This window comes from Monodon monoceros, unplaced genomic scaffold, assembly GCF_005190385.1.
Source record: "Monodon monoceros isolate NGI ecotype Baffin Bay Population unplaced genomic scaffold, NGI_Narwhal_1 Super_Scaffold_7, whole genome shotgun sequence".
Taxonomy (NCBI): domain Eukaryota; kingdom Metazoa; phylum Chordata; class Mammalia; order Artiodactyla; family Monodontidae; genus Monodon; species Monodon monoceros.
This window is the reverse complement of record NW_021703784.1, coordinates 91,765,550-91,788,891: the sequence shown is the minus strand read 5'-3', so window position 1 is coordinate 91,788,891 and position 23,342 is coordinate 91,765,550. Positions and strand designations below refer to the sequence as shown.

Genomic DNA, 23,342 nt, shown 5'->3' with positions numbered 1-23,342 from the left:
AGGCTGAATATGAAATGACCTATCTGTTATTCTGGCTGCTTACACTCCCTAGAGTCCTTCATACTCTGGGATTCCCAAGGTCCCCCCACTAACCTCATCCATATCACTGATGGACACCCATCACCATGTATATGACAACAGCTGTGTGCCAGATGTAACAGTGTGGGACAGGAAATGTACACAAACACATGGAATACACATGGATGGGAACTCAAGGAGACTGAACGGGATTCCTGGAGTCCTAATGTAATCAGGATATTAAAGCCAAAATGTCCACAACAGGCCATAATTAGATTTCACAACCAAGAGACACAATAGGAAAGGCTATCTTCTTAATGCTGACTTTTTGTTTCCATGACATCATGCTTTGGCGTTAAGCTGTAGTCTTAGGAAGGTGCCGGGATTTTAGTGTTTGTAGCCTGCATCTAATTACCTTTGTAGGAACACCTTTTCATTTTATACTCCCATCTTAGTCTTCAGAGCTTCCTGACTTGCATGGAAACTGAGGTCAGGAAGTAGCCCTGTGCTTAAGTCCCAATTACTCTCTAAGGTTCATGGTCTCTCTGCTATCACCATCCCAGCCCACTCATCTACTCCTCCCGACATAATCCTCGTATGCTTGAAAATCACCATTGTAAATGGAAAAGAAAAAAAAAGATTTTTTAAAGAAGCGTGTAAAATAATTTAATGTGTGATGTCGAAACAGTCAAGATTTACTGAGTACTGAACTGTTAGGCACTGTGCTTTACATAAATTATCTCACTTGAGCCTCACAACAATCCCAAGATAGATAGCTGTTATTCTCATTCTACAGATGAAGAAGCTGTAGGACTAGAAACAGTGAATGATGTCTAATCACGTGCTTTACCAGTCCAAAAAGGAAGGAAGAAATAGTGAATGACGCTCCAGGTTACATAACCTGCTAGTGACAGAAGTGGGAAAGAGCCCAGGCCATCTGACTCCAGACAACCAGGATGTGGTGGTTCTCGGCCCTTCCTCCAACTCTGAGTCCGGGGTAAGCATCACCATTTATAGACTCTGGAAACTGGAACTGTGGGAAACTCCGGAGTTTATTACTTCCAGCTCTCTCTGAGACAAAAATGCTGGAGGTTTTCTTTATCCTTGATAATCAAATCTGGGCCAATATGTAAGGGCCCACCCAAACACTATGATTTCACAGGGTACATGGAATAAAAAAAACACACCAAATATATAACACTGACACAAAGGGAACACATAAATTTAAAATGGTAAATACACCTCTTACACAGAAGGAAAAACTATTAAACCTCCAACAAAATGAAGTCTGTTCTTTGGGAGAAGTGGGGAATGCCAGCACACTTGCATGACTCTATGACATTAAAAGGAGAGGAAAATTCCCTGAGAGATGCAAAGCTTGGTTTCAGAAAATGAATCCCTTGGAATTTAAACTGAGGCACCCCCGCTGAAAGGCATCACAGCTCTGGTTTCACGGCGCTGCCAGGGAGAAGGAACAGAGTCTCTGGCAAGACAACAGATCTGGTCTCATCCCTTATGCCAGCTCCCTTCGGGAAATGGATGGTTATGGGTTGGGGGGAGGAGACAAAGGAACGGGTGGGTGGGAAATAGATAGTAACTCGTCTTTGGTGCTCAATTTTTCCACACCACTCACTTGCATACCAAACAGGGCTTGAAGACTGGAGAAGCAGAAAAGGCAGCATACTGGGGAGACAGGGCATGTAAAGGAACATAACAAGTTCTGAAATCTTGCCAACACTTTCCCATAAAAAACAGGCTTTGAGATGAACATGGAGGCAACACAGAAGCTGCTGAGCATACATTTACTATGCTACAAGCTTGACACTTTACTGTAGGATATGCCACCAAGGTGGATGCAAAAGACCTCAAAAGTGAATCAGCACATTTGGGGTCAGTTTCAGAGTCACATGTCCTTAATCTGAACCCAGGTTCTTTCACTTACCGGCTGTGTGACCTGGGTAAATTACTTAACCTCTCTTGCACCTCAGTTTCTGAATCTATAAGATCATGATAATAATACTACTTTTCTAGGTAGTATTACTTAACACAATAATTACTTATTAACATGTCTTTATTATTTCTTAACAATCTAAAGGTTGTTAATGAAAGTAAATAGGTAATAACTGTAAAGTACCTGACACATACAAACATTTGATAAAGGTAGCCAATAGATGATCTTGTGGGAATAGCAATTTCTCTGGGATTTATTTTTTGCAGGTCTCAAAAGAGGGGTGGGGGTAGGCTAAGTGCTCATGAGGTGTCTTCCAGCACCAAGATTTTAAATGAAACCCTTCTTCCTCTCTACCTTTACCTTACCATGCTCTGGGGTCCTGGTTTACCTGGATTCTCTACCTCTGCTTCTTCCTTTCCAAATATACTGTTTTTATTTTCACAATTTTCTCTTTTCCTTCCTATTCATTATATTTTAAGTATCTTGAAAGCTCCATGAAAAAAGGAGCCATAACTGTTATTAACACCCAGCATCTAGCACGGTGCTTGGTGCGACTGAAGAAGAAAACCGTGTTTAAAAATGATTCAGTTAAGCCCAAATGATCCGGGTGGTGTTCTTTCTGTCCTCTTTGTGTATGGGTGTGAACAGTTAATGTACATTCAAATGAGTGACGTCATGAGCTCTGAAATGATTTCCAACTTAGTTCATTCATTTAGAAATGCTCACCAGCCATCTTACTGTGCTAAGTATTCTGCAGAATGTAGGATTAGGATATTTAATAGAGGGTTGGGGTCTGGACGCCGCCATTTGCTGTGGTGTGTAAAGCCTCTTCTGTGAGTATTAGTTTCCTCACCCGCAAAATGGAGAGCATGACAGTACCTGCCTCTTAAGGTGATGACGATTCAATGAGATTATGCACATAAGCACTCAGCGGAGGGCTCAACACAGAAATCCATGAATGGTAGTTGAAAGCAAACACAAAAAACTTCTAGCTCGCTCCAATTCATATTCTTGTCTGCTAAAACAATGGTATTAGCAGCTCAGCAATCATTCCCACCAATATGGTTTCTGGTGCTCATTCATTCAGTCGACATTTCCTGAGCACAAACTATAGATGAACAAACTCCTTCCCCTCAAAAAGTTCATCATCTGGTAGGGAAGACAGCTAGGTAAAAAGACAAATTATAACGCAAATAACAAGTACTAAAACAAGGTCCTAAAGTCCCGTGGGCACACGAAGGTCCATACTGTCACCTCCATCTCCCTGGAGGAGGTGAGGAGGAGACCAAGTAGGAGAGTGCTGGCCAAAGAAGCCGAAGGGCAAACTGAGCAGCACATCCTCAGACCTGCTTCCAAGACCGGGACAGATTCCACCAGGGCCAGGGCTGGGAAGAGGAAGGAAGGAGAGCAGAGACCAGGGACCTCAGAGTCAGGCAGGCTAAAGCCACAGCATGAAAAGACCATATGACAGAAGTTTCTTTTTAAGTCTCATGATTGGCCTTCTGTTGATTTCTTTTGAAACTTTCTTTTTCCTGAGTATTGTTTTACTGATAAATTAACACAGCTACCTTCATGTTCTATCTCAGAAGGTCAGAAATAGGAAGTGCTGATCTGCAGCTGGGCTTCTGTGCCGGGTGCTTCTCCCTCTGCAAACATAATCCCGTTTGCCTTTGGAGCCCAGGGACAGCGTGGAGAAAGGCAGCTTTAATTGGGGTGCACGCCTTCATGCAGACACTCCACTCCGCTGGGGTAAGGTCAACAAACCAACCCCCAGGAAAAAAAAAAAAAAAAAAAAAAACATACTGGAGAAGGACATTTCAAAAACAGCATTTAGTCACCTCTGAAATACCTTTAAGAACTGACCCCCTGCTGGCTGACCAAAGAGAGTGTCTACAGTCTGGGACCTTCTGACCCCACTTTCTGCAGGAAATCAAGCACATTTAAACCTCCATAATTTACTCAAGACTCTGACTTCTGCCAGGGAAAAAGCAAACGACGTTGGCAATTAACTCTGTTGCCTGATTAAATCTCCATCATGGCAAGATGGGGCATGAAACCAGGCACCCGGCAATAGAGACCAGAGGAAAAGGCAAAGCCCAGCTACCGCAGCTGTACCTCGGAACGCTGGTTCTCAGATACGCTCAGTGAAACTGTTCACTCCAAGGTGAGAGGAGATACCAAGAGGAGAAGTGTGTGTCATTCTGACAGAGCGCCGGCATTGAGCCCAAATACCTCCGTCATCTCGCGCCCTCCCTTCCTCGCTTCACTCCTCACTCTTAAAACAAGTACTCATCACGGAAGCTGAGTGATCCAGACTGTTAACGTAATCCACGAGAGCCACGACAACTGTCACGCCACCATGCCCGCTTTCCAGAAGTTCTCTCCTATCACATCACTTATTCTGGAAAGCCCTGGTGAATGAACTAGTAGTGAACAAACAAACCAGCAAGATGGAGATGTGGGTTCAGGTGTCAGGATCCCCTGAAAGAGAAGCCTTGGGAAACCAGGCTTAAAGTCAACTACCAGTTCGAAGGGGTCTTCTCCTTCAAGAAAGGGATTCAAACTCAACTAACTAGGAGTGCCTTTGGCAATCTCACACAGAGGAAGCTGTCTGGGCCCTTCCTGCAATCCTGTTTTGCTTCCTTAGTAGAAAGGCCATGGGAGTCATATATGAGCCTAACCAAAACCATTCCAGTCAAGGTTACCTACCATACAGAAAGTGGAGGAAGCTGGTGAGCACATTGCTAACCATTCTGAAATGTTCTTGCTGGAACTACTGGAAGATTATAAAATCAAGAGTGAGGAAGACCACATTCTAACACCAACGAAAGGACTGTTTCAACCTAAACCAACCGAATTCCAGACAGGAGGAATCAAGCTCAAAGCAGCATAATCCAAAATTTAATCCCTATTACTCACCATGGCAGACATTTTTAAAATGTCACTATGTATAACTTCATGTGACAAGAAGAGAATTAAGCAGATACTTGAGTCAATCCATATTTGATCTAAATGAAGGTATAATGCCAGAGCAGAAAAGCGAGAAGTCAGAGGAGAAAGGAAAAGAGGAGAGGACAGGCTTGTTACACAGAAGCTCTCGAGCCCCTGGTTATGAGTAGCCTTACCTATCCCTACCTTGATAGAAAGGGCAGTTTTCTTGGTTGTTTTGAAGTTATCGACTGTTACCTCAATGTGGTTTCAATTATGAATTACCAGACTAAAAGCGGGGGGGGGGGGGGGGAAGCTTTGATTTATTCTTTTTTGCTCCAATTATGCATGATGTGTTTCCACTGAAGACTCTGAAAAGTATTTCATCATGCCTCTCATCCTGAAGTGGTCAAAGGGCAAAACCAAAAGGAGTTAACCCTTTCATTTCTCCTCTAGGTTCAAACAGACTCCCTATCAATGGATTAGGGCAAGGCCTTTGAAGCAGAGAGAGCAATGAAAGGGTTAAGCATTAGCATCATAGTACTAACGTGCATGAGGGTGGTGTCCCCTGTCCAGAACGGGGAGATGATATTTATGTTAATGGATGCTGGGAGATCTGAAAGGGGCAATCAGTAACGTGGCCCAAGTTGCCTTAACCATTAAACCTCTCCAGCTCCACTCTGCAGCACAGCACTCGACTGGGCGTGCGCTGACTTGGGAAGCTGGAGAAATACAGAGACCTAAGGATGTCTTCCAGCAGGCTCTCTTACATTGCGAGAGAAAAGATCTGGGGACGAGCCTGAAGTCTACTTGCTGCGCTGTGTCTTTGATTCATCCCACCCATAAAAAATAACTGATTGTTCCAAAAACAAGGAGAACACTGATGGCTAAATCTCACTGACTTTACATTAAACAGACAAAGGAAAGATGAAGAAAATCGAAGGCTAGCAATCTCCTTAGTGCTGTAGACACAACCAAGGAAGACAGTAAATTAAAAACTTAGAATTCCTACAATTTATTTACAGTAAGGTACTGGTAAATAAGTTTTCTACATGGTGGCACTGGAATGCGTCTAACCACATCTGGGTGGACTGGAGTAACAGGTATGGTGACTCTCTAACATCCAAAGAAACTGAGCCACAGAGACTAACTCAGGGTCACAGAAGCAAGCCAAATCTTTTCTTACTGTTAGTCTCTTTTTCCTCCAGATGTGTTTAAGATCTCCTTTTTCTTTGCTGCACTGCAGTTTCATTATGACTTTCCTGCTTGTGGTGTGTTGGTCTTCTTCGATCTGAGGACTGGTATCACTCAACAGTTCTGGAAAAGTCTTAGCTATTATTCTTTCAGAAGGGCCTGTTTCCATTCACTCTCTCTCCTCCTTCTGGAACTCTGATTAGACGTATGTTGTACCTTGTTCCTCTGTTCTCCATGTCACTACTCTTTCATATTTTCCACCTCTTTGGGCTGCATTCTGAACAATTGCTTTGAATCTAATAATCTAATCTAATCTAATAATCTGAAGTTCTTGCAGCTGTGTTTCTGCTGGTTCTCACTCTGATGTAGTAAAAAACTATGGTTTTTTACTGTGAGCTGCTCATTTTCCGTAGACACTTTATTTTTAAGAATTATTTGAGACCTGGATTGAAGATGAGCTCCTCCAGAGAGGATGCATGTCTACTTCTGCTGGTCCCTATCAACTCAGGGCCACCTTCAACAAAATTCTCCTCTTAAGGTTTATTCAGACCACACTTGTAGTACGAACTTGGACCACAAACCACGTGAAGGTGGCTTATGAATTCAGTGCTCAACACCAGGGTCAATACAGACTTATTCTTCTTTACCCTTACACTGAAGAGGCTCTTTTAGTTTCCTGGCTTCATCCAGGAAGCTCCTGACAGATTCTCCAACTTGCACAGGCCACAGGCTTTCAATCCTGCTCCCTTATCCCCTATTTCAGACAGTTACCAGGCAGGGAGCTCCAGGTCATCAAACTCTGCAAAATCTCTGCAGCAAAAGCCAGCTTTGGCCCCCACTCACCTTCCAGGATACCTAGTTTCACTTTGTTTAGGGTCGACAAATATCTTACTTTTATACCAGCTTAGCAACAGGCTCTATCATACTTCATTCAGTATTTTCGCTGTTCAGCTGGGAAGGTCATTTAGCATATCTAATCCACCATGAAGCCAGTGACAGAAGTCTTTCTATATTTACACTAATAATCTAATTAGGTGCTATTGTGTTTCCTGTTTAATTTGAGGGCCAAGTCTGTGTGCAAGATAAAAATAATTATTGTGAAAACATGGCAGTGTATTATAATAGATGGAATGATGGACTGAGAATCTCTGCATCAGGCAAGGCACCACACTTCTTCAGACCTCCATTTCCTCATCTATAAAATGGGATGATGGGGACATAGATCTTAAAAATAAATAAGACTCACTTTCTTCATCTGTAAGAATGGAGCCAACAGAATGCTGCTTTTGGGTTGTAAGGATTAAACGACAGAAAACACACAATAGAGCCTATCTATCTATCTAAAAAAATCACCCTCTGTAAATTTCAATTTTCCCCTCCAAAGTCCCATCCAATTCTAGAATGTACGTTTCCATGTGATAAAGCATTACACTAGCAGCATTACATTAATGCCACTTACAAAATGCTTCCACATATATTATTTCATTAATATCTCATAATAATCCTGTGAAATACGTAATATCCCATTTTACAGGAAGGATAACAAATTTCAAAGAGATAAGAGAACACAGTGTTAAGCTAATAAACGGTCTTGAACTCAGGTTGATTCCAAAATGTCCTTTTCAATGACCCTGATTAGCAACTGGTAATCAGCCACTAACTGCTATACTATTCTTTTGAAGCTATTAATATCCCTAAACCCAGTGCTACAGAGGAGCAAATTGCTGCAAAGAGAGATTCGGTAAGTAACCTCAATTTACTCGGATCATCACCAGGAAAGAAGGGATTAAAACCTGCAGTTCAGGAATTTCTGAGCTACAGTTAGTTTTCTGAAGGCTCACAGGTTAAACCCATCTGAATGCCTCTCTGAAAATTCCAGTTACTATCTGAGTTTTAGCTTCTTAACTTTTTTCTTTATATAGCACTGAAATTCACATTTGGCCCGGTGCCCACCCTTCTTCTATAAAGCCAAACTACTGTCAAGAAGAGCAGGAAGGGTTGCCCCTGATTGCTTTTCAGGTGGTAGAGGAAAAGTTGACATTTCATCCTCCTCTTGCTTGGAAAGGAAGCCAATCATTTATAAGAACCCTCGTCTGGCTGTGGCTTCCATCAGTGGGATGGACAGAAGCCAGTTAAATGGCTCAGCCTAAGCCATATTGAAAGGAGCTGGAATGAGGAATGAGTGGATTCCATATGTTGATGCTTTTAATAATTCATGAGTTATATCAGTCTGCAAGTAATAAATTTCACTAAACATATCTATGGTAAGATGGTTTAAGATACTGTCAAATCAATTAAATGGGTGAATATAATAAAGTAGGCGCAAATGTAACACATCATCGATTTTACTGGTTCATAATTTTATACGTTAAAAATAACGGTTCAGCTGTTTGATAGCAAAAAATGTGGATTATTCTTAGACACAGTCTTCAAACACACACTCCTCATCCCTGGATCTGTTACTTAATAAGTACACTGAAAACACTTAAAAGAAACACTTCAATGAAAAAACTAGAAACTTATCTGATTCAAGCCAACAAGGCTAATCTATAATCCAAAGTGTTCAAGAATGCTAATGGTGGCTCAAACTCCTACTTCTCATGAGAGGTGAAACAGATCTACGGTTTCATCTGACTATCCCACACCTGAAACATCCACAGTTTGAAAGAGAAGCCCGTTCCCTGGCCTGGGCATAAAAATGTTTGCTGGCGGCCCACTCACTGTATTTTAGCGGTCAGTTATGGTATGGAGGAAGACTTCACTAGCTTGGTAAACAGAAACTCTTGAGAAAGGTTAAGTTACAGCTGTGGCATCCGAGCACAAAGCACCCACACACTTAAGACCAAGGAAACCAAAGCTTTCATACAGTTTTGAGCTGACGGGAGTGTAACGCCACCATTAAAGTTGATACAAAGTGGGAAGAGCAACCTCTAAAATGCAGTCATTTCTTAATTCTTAACTTCTCTGCAACTCCAATAAGGTACATGTTTTGTCTACTATGTTTTATCTCTGCTTCCTCCTGGGCCGGGGTGGGGGGACGGCATATGAACCCACAGGGCAAAAAGAATAGGCAAGGAGACACCGGTGGACAGGAGTTCAATACATTTGGGGAGGTGAAACAGATGGAGCCTCTTGCTAGACGACACACAGAAATGTAGAATAAAATATAACAAAAGTCTTCTTAAATATTCAGGAAATGGGAAATCGCCAGGAACCAAAAATGAAGAAAAACTACGAATGAGAGCTGAAGGCCCAGGGGCTTGTTGACACCGTGGTGCCCTGGGGAGGGCAGAGGCTGTTGCTGTGCTTAGTAATGCAGGGGTGTGGGTTTTCACACCCATACTGGAAGAGGGACATGGCTTTGGGCATAGGAAGGAAGGAAACTAGCAATGAGACTTACACGTCAAGCCAGAATCCTTCAAGGCCTGCACAGTCAGTGAGAAGGTAGTCCAGAAAGTCACCCCCAGCATGTGGAGACAACAGAAAAACATTTATCCTTTTCAACATGAGTTTGGGCACAGTGGGTGATTTCCATAGAGCCTAGCCCTCACGTAGGTTTAGGGTCTAAATGGACTCTCCCTGTGTAGTATGGAAACCTCTTACCAAGAAATTAATGTTAAAAAGTGATTTATCTCTGCAATACTTCTGGAACACCTGGCAGAAGCAAAAAAAAAAAAACCCAAGAACAAACAAACTCTCTGGAGAAATACCCCCTTACCCCAGGTGGCAAAGATTTCCACAGAAAATCTTACCAGAGATGAACTCACATTCCAAAATTATAAAACATATAAGAAAACAATGCAACAAGAGCAACAGACAAATGGAAGGATTAGACCTTACAAGAAATTTTAAAATTGGATTATGGGAGAATATAAAGTATCTCAAATAATTAAGGTATAAAAGAGCGAACTGAAAACATATGTGGAAAAAAAGAGACACTATGAAAAAAAGATCAGACAGATTTCAAAAATAATTACAGCTTCTAGAAATAACTATTGAAAATTAAATCTCAATGGATGGGTAAAAAAACCACATCGGACACAGCTAAAGAAAAGAGCAAAATAGATGTGAAAAAATTATCCAGCATGTAGCACAAAGAGTTAAAATGTGTAAAACATGAGGGGAAAAAACAAACAAACCTGAGAGACACAACAACAGAATGAAAGAGGCCTAACATACATTTAATAGGATTCCAAGAGGAAGGACTGGCGAGAATGACAGATATGTAATATTCAAAGAGAAAATGACTCAATTTTCCAACACTGATTAAAGACATGCACTCCAGGTTAAAGAAGAAAAATCACCCTCAAAAGCAGACAGAGAATGGGAACAGAAAATCACCATTTGGCAACCATTATACCAACAGATTCAGGCAAGGAATCATCAATGGATGCTAAAACTAGTAGGTGCAAGTTTGAGGAGTAACAGGATATTTACACAGTCTCAAAGTATTCCCCCACAAGACACGTTAAAAGAAAGGGATAACTTCCCATTGGAGAAACCTGTGAGCAAAGTTATCCTCACTACTGACAGGACAAATTGACATCATGTGTCCGTCAATGTGATACACTGAGAACCAACGTTACTTTTGTGATATTCCTGTCAAAAATGCATAGCTTAAATTTCTATAATTTGGAACATGATGCATAATTTGACACAAAAGCATCAGACAAACCCAAATCAAGGGACATATTCTAAAATAACTGACACGTTCTCTTTGAAAAGGCCAATGCCATGCAAGACAAAGAAAAGACTTGAGAAGCTGTTCCAAAGGAGGCTAGAGAGACATGACAACTGAATGCAATGCCTGGTCTGGAATCTTCCTTTGCTATAACGGACGTTATGAGAATAACTAGCAAAACTCTACATGAGGTCTATAAATTAAATAATAATGTTGTATCACTGTTTATTTCCAAATGATTCTGGTTAACTGTACTGTGGTTCCATGAGAAATACTCAGGGGTAAAGGGACACCATACCTGCACCTTCCAAATGGTTCAGGCAAAGACATATGTAAATGTGAATACACACACACAGAGGAAAGAATAAAGGAAATGTGGTAAAATATTAACATCTGAGGAATATGGGTGAAGGGTGCACAGAAACTCTGTACTATTTTGGGAATTTTAAGTCTGAAATTATGTCGCAATAAAAAGTTAAAAAAAAAAAACAGAGAATTTTAGGTCTGTTAGCAAACAAAAGGCAGACAGGGGAACGTAAGGTACCTAGCAAAACATAAGAAGCTAAACCTTCCAAGGATGATGATAAGAAGATTCAGAAATTGGAGGTACTAGGTGTCCAGGAAGGACGGACTCTAAAAACAAGAATAAGAAACAGTTGGTTCCACGATCCCTTAAACTTATATGCACAGGCAGGCCAATCCCCTACCTGTCCTCCCTACCCTCTGCCACTTTAGCAGGAGAAGGATGTTTATTCTCTGGGGAAAATGAATTAGAGAGATTCCATACTCAGCAACATGAGGCACGGAAGGCAGGGTAAGGCATCACACTGAATACAGCAGATTAAGTGATCACCTATCAAATGAAGGATGAGAACCCTTCTCCTTCCCCCACTCAGCTCCCCACATGCATGCAGCCCAGACTTATCCATCCTCTCCCTACTCCCAAGGGCAGAAAGATTATTCTCTGGATCAGTGAACCAATCCAACAGAAATAAGCCATGAATACCAACAATCAGGTCCCCATCCTCATAACCTCAGTAAAGCCCATAAGGCGACAAACCTATCCATGTACGCAGAGCTTCCAATCAGCTTTCAGTGCCTCTATCTTAAATAAGAGTAGACTGCTGAAAACCATCAGGTATTTGAAGAAAGTTTCCAATATGAAAGATAGAAAATAAAGACATGAAAAAGGAGTTCAAAGGAAACAAACAATACAGGGAGTTAAAGACAAATAAAAACAAAACCACAAATATCTTCAGAGAGAGAAAGTACAGTATCCTTAAAACAAGAATAGGAAGATATAAAACAAGATTAATTAGAAGTCAAGAAAAAACTCTAAGAAATTAAAAGTGAACAAAACTTTAAAAATCAAAAGAAAGGTTAGAAGATAAAATTGAGAAAATACCTAAGAAATTAAAACAAAGGTCAATTAAGACAGAAAGAAATGATAAACAGGAAAGCAAAGATAAGAAAAATAAGTATCAGTCTAGCATATTCATCATCTAGGTACCCAAGTTCCATAAAGAAGAAAAAGAAAACAGAGGAAAAAAAGAATCAAAGATATTAAACATGAAAATTTCCTTATAAAGGGCCCAAACCGGTATCCAATGAACAAAAAAACACTCATACCAAGGCACACCATCATAAAGTTTCAGAACACAGGATTTCCCAAGAAGATAAAACATTTCACATAAAAGGATCAGGAATTAGAAAGACACCTCAGTTTTTTGAGATTAAAACGGGAAGCTTAGAGAACAATGAAGCAATGTCTTCAAAATTCTGAAGAAAAGCTACCACAACCAGAATTTTACACTAGCCCAACTATTAATCAATGTGAAATAGAATAAATGCACTTTCAGACATGCAAGGTGACAGCAAATTTATCCCCCAACTGTCCCCTTTCTGCGGAAGAGCTACTGGAAAAAATAACCCAAAAAAGAGAAAGATGTTAGAACTTGGAAACAAAGAATCCAACAAAGAAGAGAAAAGAAGGGAATTCCGAGCATCATGGTGAACAGAGAATTTAGGCTGACCTCTGCATAGGAGACCTAGAGAGCAATCAATCCACTCTGGAGCTGAAGGTGCAGGGCTATGGGAGAGAAGGGTGGAGGGAGGCAGGGAGGGAAAAAAATGGGGAAGGAGGGAAGAAATCCTATAGTTTACTTGTGCTTGATCATTTCACTCTTTTGGTGGAAAATTCAGTAACAACCAGTGATAGGAACATGTAAAACTAAGAGGGGGGAAAAAAAAGGCAGTTATGTATTTACTTCCCGGAAAATAAAAAGTTATACATAATCATGTTTTACTACTTGGTTCCGTTGACAGCAACATTTATATAGTCCTAATAATGCAACAATAAACACTGCTTTAATGAAAAATGATGATACCGCCCCACTGGTAAGATGAGAAAGAAAAGAAATGTGCAGAGGAAGAGGCAAGAACAGGAAACAAAGCACTAACCCTAAGGAAGTAAAAAGATAATGTCTGTGATTGAGAAATCAAAACCGACACTATCAGTGTTTTACGAGGAGGTAGGAAAAGAAATATCAGAGGCACGCTGACAGAGTTGAAAGAAGCTGCCCCTTGGGAGCAGGCCTTAATTTTAGTTACATTTTATGTTACTGTCTGAATTTTTAAACCATACGTGTGTTAAGCCGTACTATTTTTTTTAAGTATTTACAAAATTAAGTGATACAGCTGAGATACAAAAGAGAACCAAAAATCAAGAATCAAGCTCCAGCTGGAGCAGCGTGGAAATTTTTCTACTCTGCAGCTACAATGACCCATTTATTAGAAAGCTACACTCAAATATTAACTGATAGGTATGTAAACAGTATAGGATATTAGAAATGCAAACAGAATTCATTATCCTGACGTTGTGATACACAACAACTCATTTCCCTGGTAACCTCTTAAGCAGATTCACAGGAGAATGGAAGTGGCCCCTGAAACAACGGGAAAGGGAATCTGGTTTGCTACTAAGCAATAGCTGGTGCATGAAGGATGACGTGGCCGAAACACTCAATATGTCCTCGGTTCATCTACTGCCACATCAAGCTCCCACAGACTTCGAGAAACTACTCCACTCGCTGCCCTCCTACACGTGACATAAGGAAGCAGTCAGTTGCTGACTCACGAAAGCCAGGGTCATAAAAGTGAACTCTACAAAAACCACAGATGTAGGCCCGCATCCAGGGAAACCGTGCGTGTGGCTCACCCACTGCCACGACTGGAGTCGCCGTGCAGGTGTGTGCTGCTCAGGTATACTACTCTCCCTCTACGAGGAAGGACGCTCTGATTGACACAATCCTCTCTGTAACGCCCCAGCGTTTGTCTCTTCATGTGCCTTACTTGTCCTCCCCCACCTGGATCTGACTTGCGACCTCATCTTCTCCATTTTCTATCTGACCATCAGAACTGGCCAAGTTCTTGGCTTGGGGTCCCGGGTCCAGCTCTTGGGATCTTCCTGCATCCCCCCATTCACAGACCCAACTCAGCTTTCTTTACTCCATGACCTGAGACTTTCTAGCTTGTTTCCAGAGAAGCAACTACAGATACAAAACAATTCAGTGGCAAAGGCTGCTCAAGGAAAGGCTTGGAGTTGAGGGCAGTAGAGTGGACCGCTTTTGCGACTGTGATCCTGTAAATGTGGTGCCTCTGAAAACAAAAGACTCCGAAAGCTTAAACTTATTTAAAATTCAAGCTAAGATTTCTAAATTCCATACATACTTTAGTCATATCTGGGCAGTGGGAGGAAGAAGGGGAGAATAGGCCAAGAGGGCCTCCTGGGGGGCAGGAGAGGCATTCAAATTCCAGAGAAACATTCCACAACCTGGAAGTTAAAGGGCATGGAGTTGAGTTAAACAGACTGCTAACCGGGTATCTTTTCAACTCAGAGCTCTGTTTCGTGCATCTGACCTGGCACTTCTTCGGCCTGCAGAGTGATTTATAGCTTGTTAGTATTTACAGCTGAGCGATACTTTCAGCAGCTTGTACAACCACAACCTTTGTGAATGAGGGCCGCCGTCTGAACTTCTAAGTACCGGTAGCCCTGAGCTCTTCATGTAGCTGAGACAGATGTGGGCTGAACCCCGGCCCTGGATGCTTCTAATCCAAGCCCCAGGGGTACAGAAGAGGAACTGGATGGGGAGAGAGGGAGAGCTTTCTCCAGGCAGTGAGTCAGGACACACACTGTGAATCAACCCCACATCAATGTATGGTTCCCTGGACCAGCAGCATGAACACTGCTTGGGAACTTGCTAGAAACGCACATTCTAGGACCTCACCGAGACTTACCCGGAAACTAGGTGTGGAGTGGCAGCCACCTGTGTTTTCGTGAGCCCTTCAGGAGCTTCTGATGCATACTGATACTGGAGAACCACTTCCCCAAGAACCAGGGGCTACAGCAAGCTCTGCTGCACTGTGCCCACAGCTCTCCTCATGGGTGCTGCTCCTCATGGGTGATGAGTGCCCGTCAGGTAAGTGCTCGCACACAACCCTCCCACTTACCAAGCCTTCCCTGCCAGCCTCCAAAAGCTGGACTCGGACTGATGCTGACAGGACGTCTAGGTAAGAATATAATCCTCGTCTGAGGCCCTGCTTGCAGCTAAGTCACCGTTCTGGCTAGATTTCATAGGAACAAACTCTTATTTTCAATCTTATTCTTACGCTAGGTTCGACAATCCATTTTAAGTTACTTCTCCATTTTTCTCATCAATTTTTGTCAACAGCCATGGGACCCCAGCTGTCTCTCCTCCCTGTTCTAGGTCTGGTATGGCCAATGCCGAAAAGAAAAAAAATCTGCGGTATCTTTACTAGTGTTATCTATGAGAGCAAATGTGAACAAAACTGTCTGTCAAAAGGGACTGGGTAAATAAAATTAGGACATACTGATAAGGTGGAGTATAATCTCTCTAATCACACTGTAGAAAAATAACATGGGAAACTACTTCACTCTACAACATGATTTTAGGACTACATTACGTTTAGTTTTTTAAAAACTGACACTGAGGGCTTCCCTGGTGGCGCAGTGGTTGAGAGTCTGCCTGCCGATGCAGGGGACGCGGGTTCATGCCCCGGTCCGGGAAGATCCCACGTGCCGCGGAGCGGCTGGGCCCGTGAGCCATGGCCACTGAGCCTGCGCGTCCGGAGCCTGTGCTCCGCAACGGGAGAGGCCACGACAGTGAGAGGCCCGCGTACCGTGACACTGAGAGGATACGGTTTCGTTGGCACATGCCAGAAATCCAAAACTTCACAGCTCTCGGCCCACTCCATCCCCGCATCACATTTAACGCTCACTTGCTTCAGTCTCTGTCCTCCAGACATGCTCACATCTGGCAAAGAACCAGAGGTAAGGTGGGGGAGGGTGCCCGAGGAGATCCCCAGCCACACAGGCTAGGCCCAGATGTAGGGACCAGGCCTGCCAAGGGGCAAGACCAGAAATGACACAGACATTCAGAAGCAATACAGGTGTGGAGTATTTGGGGGGATGATAAAGTTTTGCTGATATTTGCAAAAAAAGGGAGAAAAATGAAAGCATGGAGAGACTAAAAAGATAGTAAAATGCAGGCATCCTTGACAGGAGGAGCTAAGAAAATTAACGATAAAAACAAACATGTCATCCCTCATAAAGAACCTTAATTTGGTGAGAAATTCCTTTCAAAGAGAAGATTCAAAACAAAGGGCTAATCTCTCCAGACCTGACAGCCATGCAACTTTAAAGTTGTGCTCCAGAGTTACTTTCTCAAACTTGTTCAAGTTCTGAGTGTAGCGCAATGCGGATAACGTAATTTGTCCCCTCTCTGGTTACAGAAAATGGCAAAGCATCTGCCGACACCAGTAACCCCTCGCTGTCTCCATCATTCACACACATAGGCCCTTTTTTTTTTTTTTTTTAACATTAAACTAAGGCAGCAGCATCAGGCCAAAACAGGGCTCTCTACTCTCACCCCTCCTCTCCAGCTGAGCAAGCTCGGCGCATGGCTGGAGCCCTGACAGCAGATCTTTGAAAGAACCAGACCATCCCTTGATTTACTGACCAAGATCCACACCTACTCCCACCTTGGGGCGTCTGATATTGTAATTTGATGGAATCTAGAGGGGAGACTTCCCTGAAGGTTGGGCTCATAGGAATCACATCTAGGGTAGGTTAAGTATTTCTGAAAGGGAGGGGGAAAGTTAACTGTAAATAAATCAACGTTACTCAGGCTGCCTGTCAGTTGCTTTCACTAAAGATGCAGAAATGTACAACCCACAGCTTTAAATCAGGGCTTTCATCACCTGAGCTCCTAGAAATGTGGTAAACACTAAATTTCCCTAAAAAGGATTAAGAGTTAAAGGAAAAAATTAAGAATATATTTTCCAGTTGCATATCCAGATCTATGCTTTTTATACTTCTGTTCTTTCCCAAATTAGAGTCCAGCACTTTGATCGTTCTCTCCTAAATTAAAATACACCTATTTCAAAACTATAAAATTTCACATACTATTTTCTCCTAGTCTATATTCTTATGAAAGACAGAGACCAAAATCCCAGCCATTTATTCTTATACACTTTTCTTAGAGCTTTAGCTCAAAGTACAGAATAAAGTCCTACTGTTTCCACATTTTCTGGCTGCCATGACCATCCCACCTGTATGAATTCTCCTACAGAAGAACAGATGTGATATTCTTTGTCTCAAGCTTGTACCATATACTCACAAGAGTGGAAATGTTTCAGCCCAGAGGAGGCTTAATGGCTCCCGTAAAACTCTATAAGTAACTCAAGGTACTCTGCAGGTAGAAGACCTGGGTTCTTGCTTGTTTACACAACTTGCCCATTATATGACCTTGGACAAGTCATCAGGCTCTGTGAACCTCATTGTGTCTGCTTTAGAGATGAGCAAGAATCTATCACTTTCCCCACCTTCCCAACGGGGTGAAGGTCAAATAAAATAATGGCTGTCACAACAGCATATGAGTGAGCCTTCGATGGCTCAAGCCCTGGGGTCCCGATCTTCCTTCCTCCCTCCCTCCTTCCTTCATGTATCAAGGGCTTCCTGTCTGAATTAAACTATCCTAGGTATTATGAGGAATACCAAGATAACTCAGAAATTCCCTTAAGAAGCTTAAAACTTTACAGGAAATTATACTTCTATGCATGTGAAGTGATAGGAAAGAAACAGATAATATGCTTTGAGAGTTACAAGAAGGAAAGATTACTTCGTGCTTAGTTAGGGGTATAGGAAAACCTCATGGAGGAAGGGGTATGTAAGCAGGCCCCTGATATCCAGAAAAAATGTGGATGACCAGAGACAATGGTGAAGAGAGGCATCTCAGTGAAAGGACTAACAGTCACAAGGGCACGGGGAAGGAAAAGCATGGAGTAAGCACAGAAAGGACAAAGTTGTGCTGCCAGAGGTCTAGCGCTCCCTGAAAGGCAACAGAAGGAAGGAAAGCTAGAAAGCAGCCTGGAGCTGGACTGTGGCAGGCCCTGCAGCCAGAATGCGCTTGGATGCCAACACCGCCCTTGCCCACGACGCCCGTGCACCCGCACTCCATATCTGGATAAATGACACCATGTTCCTCACTCTTCCTGAACTCCCCCTAGCCAGCTAATATCACTCACATTTGTCCTGCATTAATTCTCACCTGGGTTCCTGAAACAGCCTCCTGCCTCTAGGCTCAACCTCCTACAACGGATCCATCCTCCACACTGATGGCAGACTGACCCGAAACGCAATCTCACCACATGATTCCTGTGTAAATACTTCAGTGATCTCCCATCACCCACAGATAACATTCCAGAACCTTCCATAAGATGCCAGGTGTGGGCTTCCCTGGTGGCACAGTGGTTAAAGAATCTGCCTGCCAATGCAGGGGACGCGGGTTGGAGCCCTGGTCCGGGAAGATCCCACATGCCGCGGAGCAACTAAGCCCGCACGTCACAACTAATGAGCCTGCACTCTAGAGCTCACGAGCCACAACTACTGAGCCCGCGTGACACAACTACTGAAGCCTGCACGCCTAGAGCCCGTGCTCCGCAACAAGCCACCGCAATGAGAAGCCCACGCACCACGACAAAGAGTAGCACCCGCTTGCCACAACTAGAGAAAGCTCGCGTGCAGCAACGAAGACCCAACGCAGCCAAAAAAAAAAAAAAAGATGCCAGGTGTTTGGCGTCCTGGGCCCTCTGCAGGCTCCACCTTCTGCTTCTCCCTCACAAGCCCCCTTCACTCCTGCCACACTGACCCCCTCGAAGTTCCTGAAGCCGCCATGCTCTCTTGTCCCTCTGACTTCTGAATTTGCCGGTCCTTCTGGATGGAACCTAACTTCCCCCTTTCCCTGACTAGAAACACCTGCCCTTCTCCTTTTAACACTCAGATCATCATTTACCATTGTTCTGGAACTACTAGCCAAGGTAATTAGATCAAAGATAATAAAAGGTTCAAATATTGAAAAAAGGAAGCAAAATTAGCATTTGTAAATATGATTGCATATCTAGAAGACACAAGAGAATCAACGTTTAAAAAGTGAAACAATTACAGAATTCAGTAAAAGAGTATTTCAAAATTTATGTTCAAAAGCCAGTAATATGTCTTCACACAAAAGTTAGAAACTACGATGTCAGAGAGTACATATTCCTTTATCAGAGTATGAGAAAGATAAAATACCTAAGAAAAAGATTTTCAGGACTTGTGAAGGACCTATATAAAGAAAACTTTAAAATTCTACCAGAAAGACAAATCTTGCTTCCAGATAGCAAGATCTACTGCAATGTAAATCCCCAAGGCATGGATTTTCCTCTGCTTTGTTGACTGACATATTTCAAGTACCAAGAACACTGCCTGGAACATATCAGGCACTCAGTAAGTACCCACTGAATGAATAAATGCCTAAAACTATCTAAAAATTCAATGTGACCAATCGAAATACAAATAGGATTTATATGTGTATTCTGGGAGAAACTGACAGAGATGTCAACCTCCACTTGAGCAAAAATTCAAGTACTCAGGGTTACTGAAGGCATGGAGAACCAGAATAACCAAAATGCTTCTGGTGGAACGATAAACTGGTACAGTCTTCTGAAAGGGCCATTTGTTAATATCTATCAACATTCAAAATGTGTTTATTCCTTCAGCAATTTCTCAGCTGGAATTAATTCTGTAGATACACTCACACATTTATGTGCAAACACATATGAAAGGATGTCCCTTGTATTACTGTTAGAAAATAGATTTGCATGTAAGATACACCTGAACAATGGAATAGTATACAGCCATCCTTAAACCTGAAGTATACCTATACAGAATGAAATGGAAGTAAGCCCGTGATCTATTAGTAAAGTAAAAAAGGCAAGGCACAGAATACTATGTATAGTATGATCCCATTTGTGTTCTAAGATTATACAGTTAGGTTTATATAGGAATGGAAACCTTCTGGAAGGTTCCCTTTGGCAACAGATTCAAGGGAAGAGACAGACAGAAGGAAACTTTACCTCAAGCAAGACAGAAAGGTGTCTGCTGTTGTTTCGCTTGATGTTACCGTTTTACTTCCTCTCAGGCACCCTCGCTTCAGGAAGTGTCCTGCCCACCCCCATCCAGGAGCGCTGCCTGCCCCACCCCATACACTAGGGTGTACAGGACTACTCATACAATACCCTTCCTCGCTGGCTTCCCAAGTTAGTGAAGAGCTCCTCTGAGGGCAGGGCCTGCTTTCCTTTTCTGCTTTCTCAGCACATGGCACAGTGCCTGGCACATAGGAACCACTTAATAAAGGCGGGAGGAAGGAAGGCAGAAAGGAAGGAGGGAGGGAAGGAGGGCCCTACATGAAGATTAACCAGGTGGCAGCACACAGGACTATCTAGAGAAGGTAGAGTCAGGAGACAAGGCCGGCCGGCCGGAAAGAGAGTAACGATTCAGTCTGACATGGAGAAGACCCTAGTGCTCTCAGGTGGAGGCCTCAGGGTCTGTGAGCCAGACGGCAGGTGTTCTCCAGCTTCAGGCACTTTCAGTGAGAAAGAAGCCGTGGCCGCTGACACACTCCCTGCAAGGCCACAAGTGCCTCGTGACTCCTGCAAGCAAGGACGAAGCCCTGTGAGCAGCTTCTGACCACACCATCTCGCTGCTGAGAATACCCAGGGGCCTCAGCCAAAGTCCTGAGCGATCCCTAATGCCTCTCAATCGCGTTTGCTGAGGCTGCTCCTCACAAGGGGTCTGAATGTTAACTGACATAATCCATGGAAAGCACTTAGCATAAAGCACAAGGGGAAGTGCTCAAAATATAAGCTGTTATTAAGTTGCTTACAGAATCCTTTCAAGAGTTCAAAGCACCACAACTGCGAAAGTCATCAGAAGTCTTCCATTTCCAACAAGACCCAGGCCTCCCCATTATTTCTGTAATAAATAAACATACTGTCTTCCTAAGCACATTTAAAATAAACTGGAAGCTGCTGCTTCGGTATTTCTTACTTTTGTCATCATTTCAAAATTAAGCTGGTCCTATCGGCCCCAAGTCTGATAGCAAACTCTCATCTTAGAAAGCTCGAATTTGAATAACCTTTACAAATTCAGTACATTTCCCATCATCCCATCCTGATAGCCGGCCCAGGCCTGATGTGGCTCGCCCCGGAATTCATTTACCACGGAGGGAGGGTCATTCCAGTCTTCATAGGAGATGGCAGCGTATGGATAGATCCGGTCATTGATGATCTGCAGGGTGGCCAGGGCAATGGCTTTGATTGACTGGAAGTACGCTTCCCAGAACCACCGTGCCTGTGAAGAAAACCACACTGTGTGAAGTGAGCAAAGAGAGTGAAGAACTAGATGCTCCGTCACAGCCAACTCTGGGTCTGGGTAATTGCCTTATTCCCGAAGAAGAGGGAGACCAAGGCAAAGGCTCCCTGCTGTTCAAGGCCAGCTCCATCAGAGTGGGCATTTAACCAAGGCAGTCAAAATAGCACGTGAGCACGTGAAACGCACACTGGATTCAACTTAGGTTTAAGAGAAACTACGTGATACTTAAGACGAAATATCAGTGTGTTTAACCAGAGCAAGTTTAGAGTCTTTTTTGATATAACATACATAAAGTGCACAGATCTTAAGGGTACAACTCAATGAATTTCTACCTTCAGTACTCTTATAACTACTTCCCAGATAAAGATATAGAACATTCCAGCACCCCAGTCAGAACCTCACCCCTCCAAAAGTAATCATTATTCTGATTTCTATTAGCCCACTACTGAATTTCATATGAATGGCATCAACCAGTATTTACTCTTTTGCTCAACACTGTAATACTAAAATCAGATTTTGGTGTCAAGTTATGCTGGCCTCATAGAAGGAGTTGAAAAAGTTCTATTCCTTGACAAATTTTATGCAAGGTTGGCATTATTTCTTCCTTGAAAGACTGAGAATTCATCAAAAAAACCATCTGGGCTGGGTGTTTTTTTGGTGTGTAAAGGTTTTAAATCATGGATTAATTTTCTTTCATACCCATAAGACTACGCACATTTTCATGTCAGTTTCGCAGGTAGTATTTTTCAAGGAATGTGTTCACTTTACCTAAATTGTTAAATTTATTGGACTAAATGTGCGTCAATGCCTATTTAATGCCTATAGAACCTGTAGTAATACACCTCTTTTCATTCCTGATATTGATAATCTGTGTTTTCTCTTTGTACTTGATCAGTCTTACTGGATGTTTATCAATTTTATTATCTTTTCAAAAAACCAATGTTTGGTTTTGCTGATTTTCTTTATCTTACATTTTTTTTCTATTTTGTTCCTTTCTGCTCTTATTTTTACTTTCTTCCGTTTTGGGGGATTTTAATTCATCCTGCATTTAGCTTTTTGAGGTTGAAGTTTAGATATTTCAATCTTTCTTCTTTTTTAATACATACATGTAAAGCTATAAATTTACTTCTATGCACTATTTTAAATGCATCCCACACATTTATATATCATTTTCATTATAATTTAGGTGAAAAATGTTTTTAATTTCCTTTGGGATACTTTCTTTAACCCATGGGTCATTTAGAAGTATGCTGTTTAATTTCCAAACATTTTGGGATTTTCTATTTATCTTTCTGTTACTGATTTCTACTTTGCACTGTAGTCAGAAAACACACGTTATTTCAAAACTTGGCAATTTATTTAAACTTGATTTATGGCCCAGTACATAGCTTATTTTTGTAAATGATCTATGTGCACTTTAAAAAAAGAGAATTTTGGCGTTGATGAGTGTAATGTTTTACCACTGTCAAGTACAATAAGTTGATTTTAAGTACTGTTTCAATATTCTTTATCTTTATTGATTCTTCTCTGCCTGTGCGTGTGTGCATGTACACGTGTATGCGTGTGTTTAATTCCAAAACTTTTACTTTCAAATTTGTGCCCTCAAAGGTTGTCTCAGGATTGTCTCTTATAAAAAGGATATAAGTGGCTTTTAATATTTTATCCGATTCAAAAATCTTTGGCTTCCAATTGTACATATAGTCCATTTACGCTTAATGTAATTTCTGATATGGCTGAGTTTAAGTGTATGCTCATTCTATTTGTTTCATCGAGGTTCACAGATATACCTCAGTGTGGCC

The 23,342-nt window shown here is 42.2% G+C and overlaps 1 protein-coding gene across 5 annotated transcripts in view; it reads right to left on the bottom strand.

The window, feature by feature from the left end:
- The window catches only part of EXT2 (exostosin glycosyltransferase 2), a 132,214-nt gene that overhangs the window by 48,021 nt on the left and 60,851 nt on the right, over positions 1–23,342 (bottom strand). For 4 of the 5 annotated variants that reach the window (XR_003791483.1, XM_029208303.1, XM_029208305.1 and 1 more), the window contains exon 8: positions 21,391–21,522. The exons of the other annotated variant lie outside the window; for it this stretch is intronic. Coding sequence is in view for 3 of the 4 variants with exons in the window: in XM_029208303.1 (XP_029064136.1) it covers positions 21,391–21,522 (132 nt within the window). In the remaining variant the exon portion in view is untranslated. The remainder of the gene's footprint in view (positions 1–21,390; positions 21,523–23,342) is intronic. 5 annotated transcript variants of the gene reach the window in all.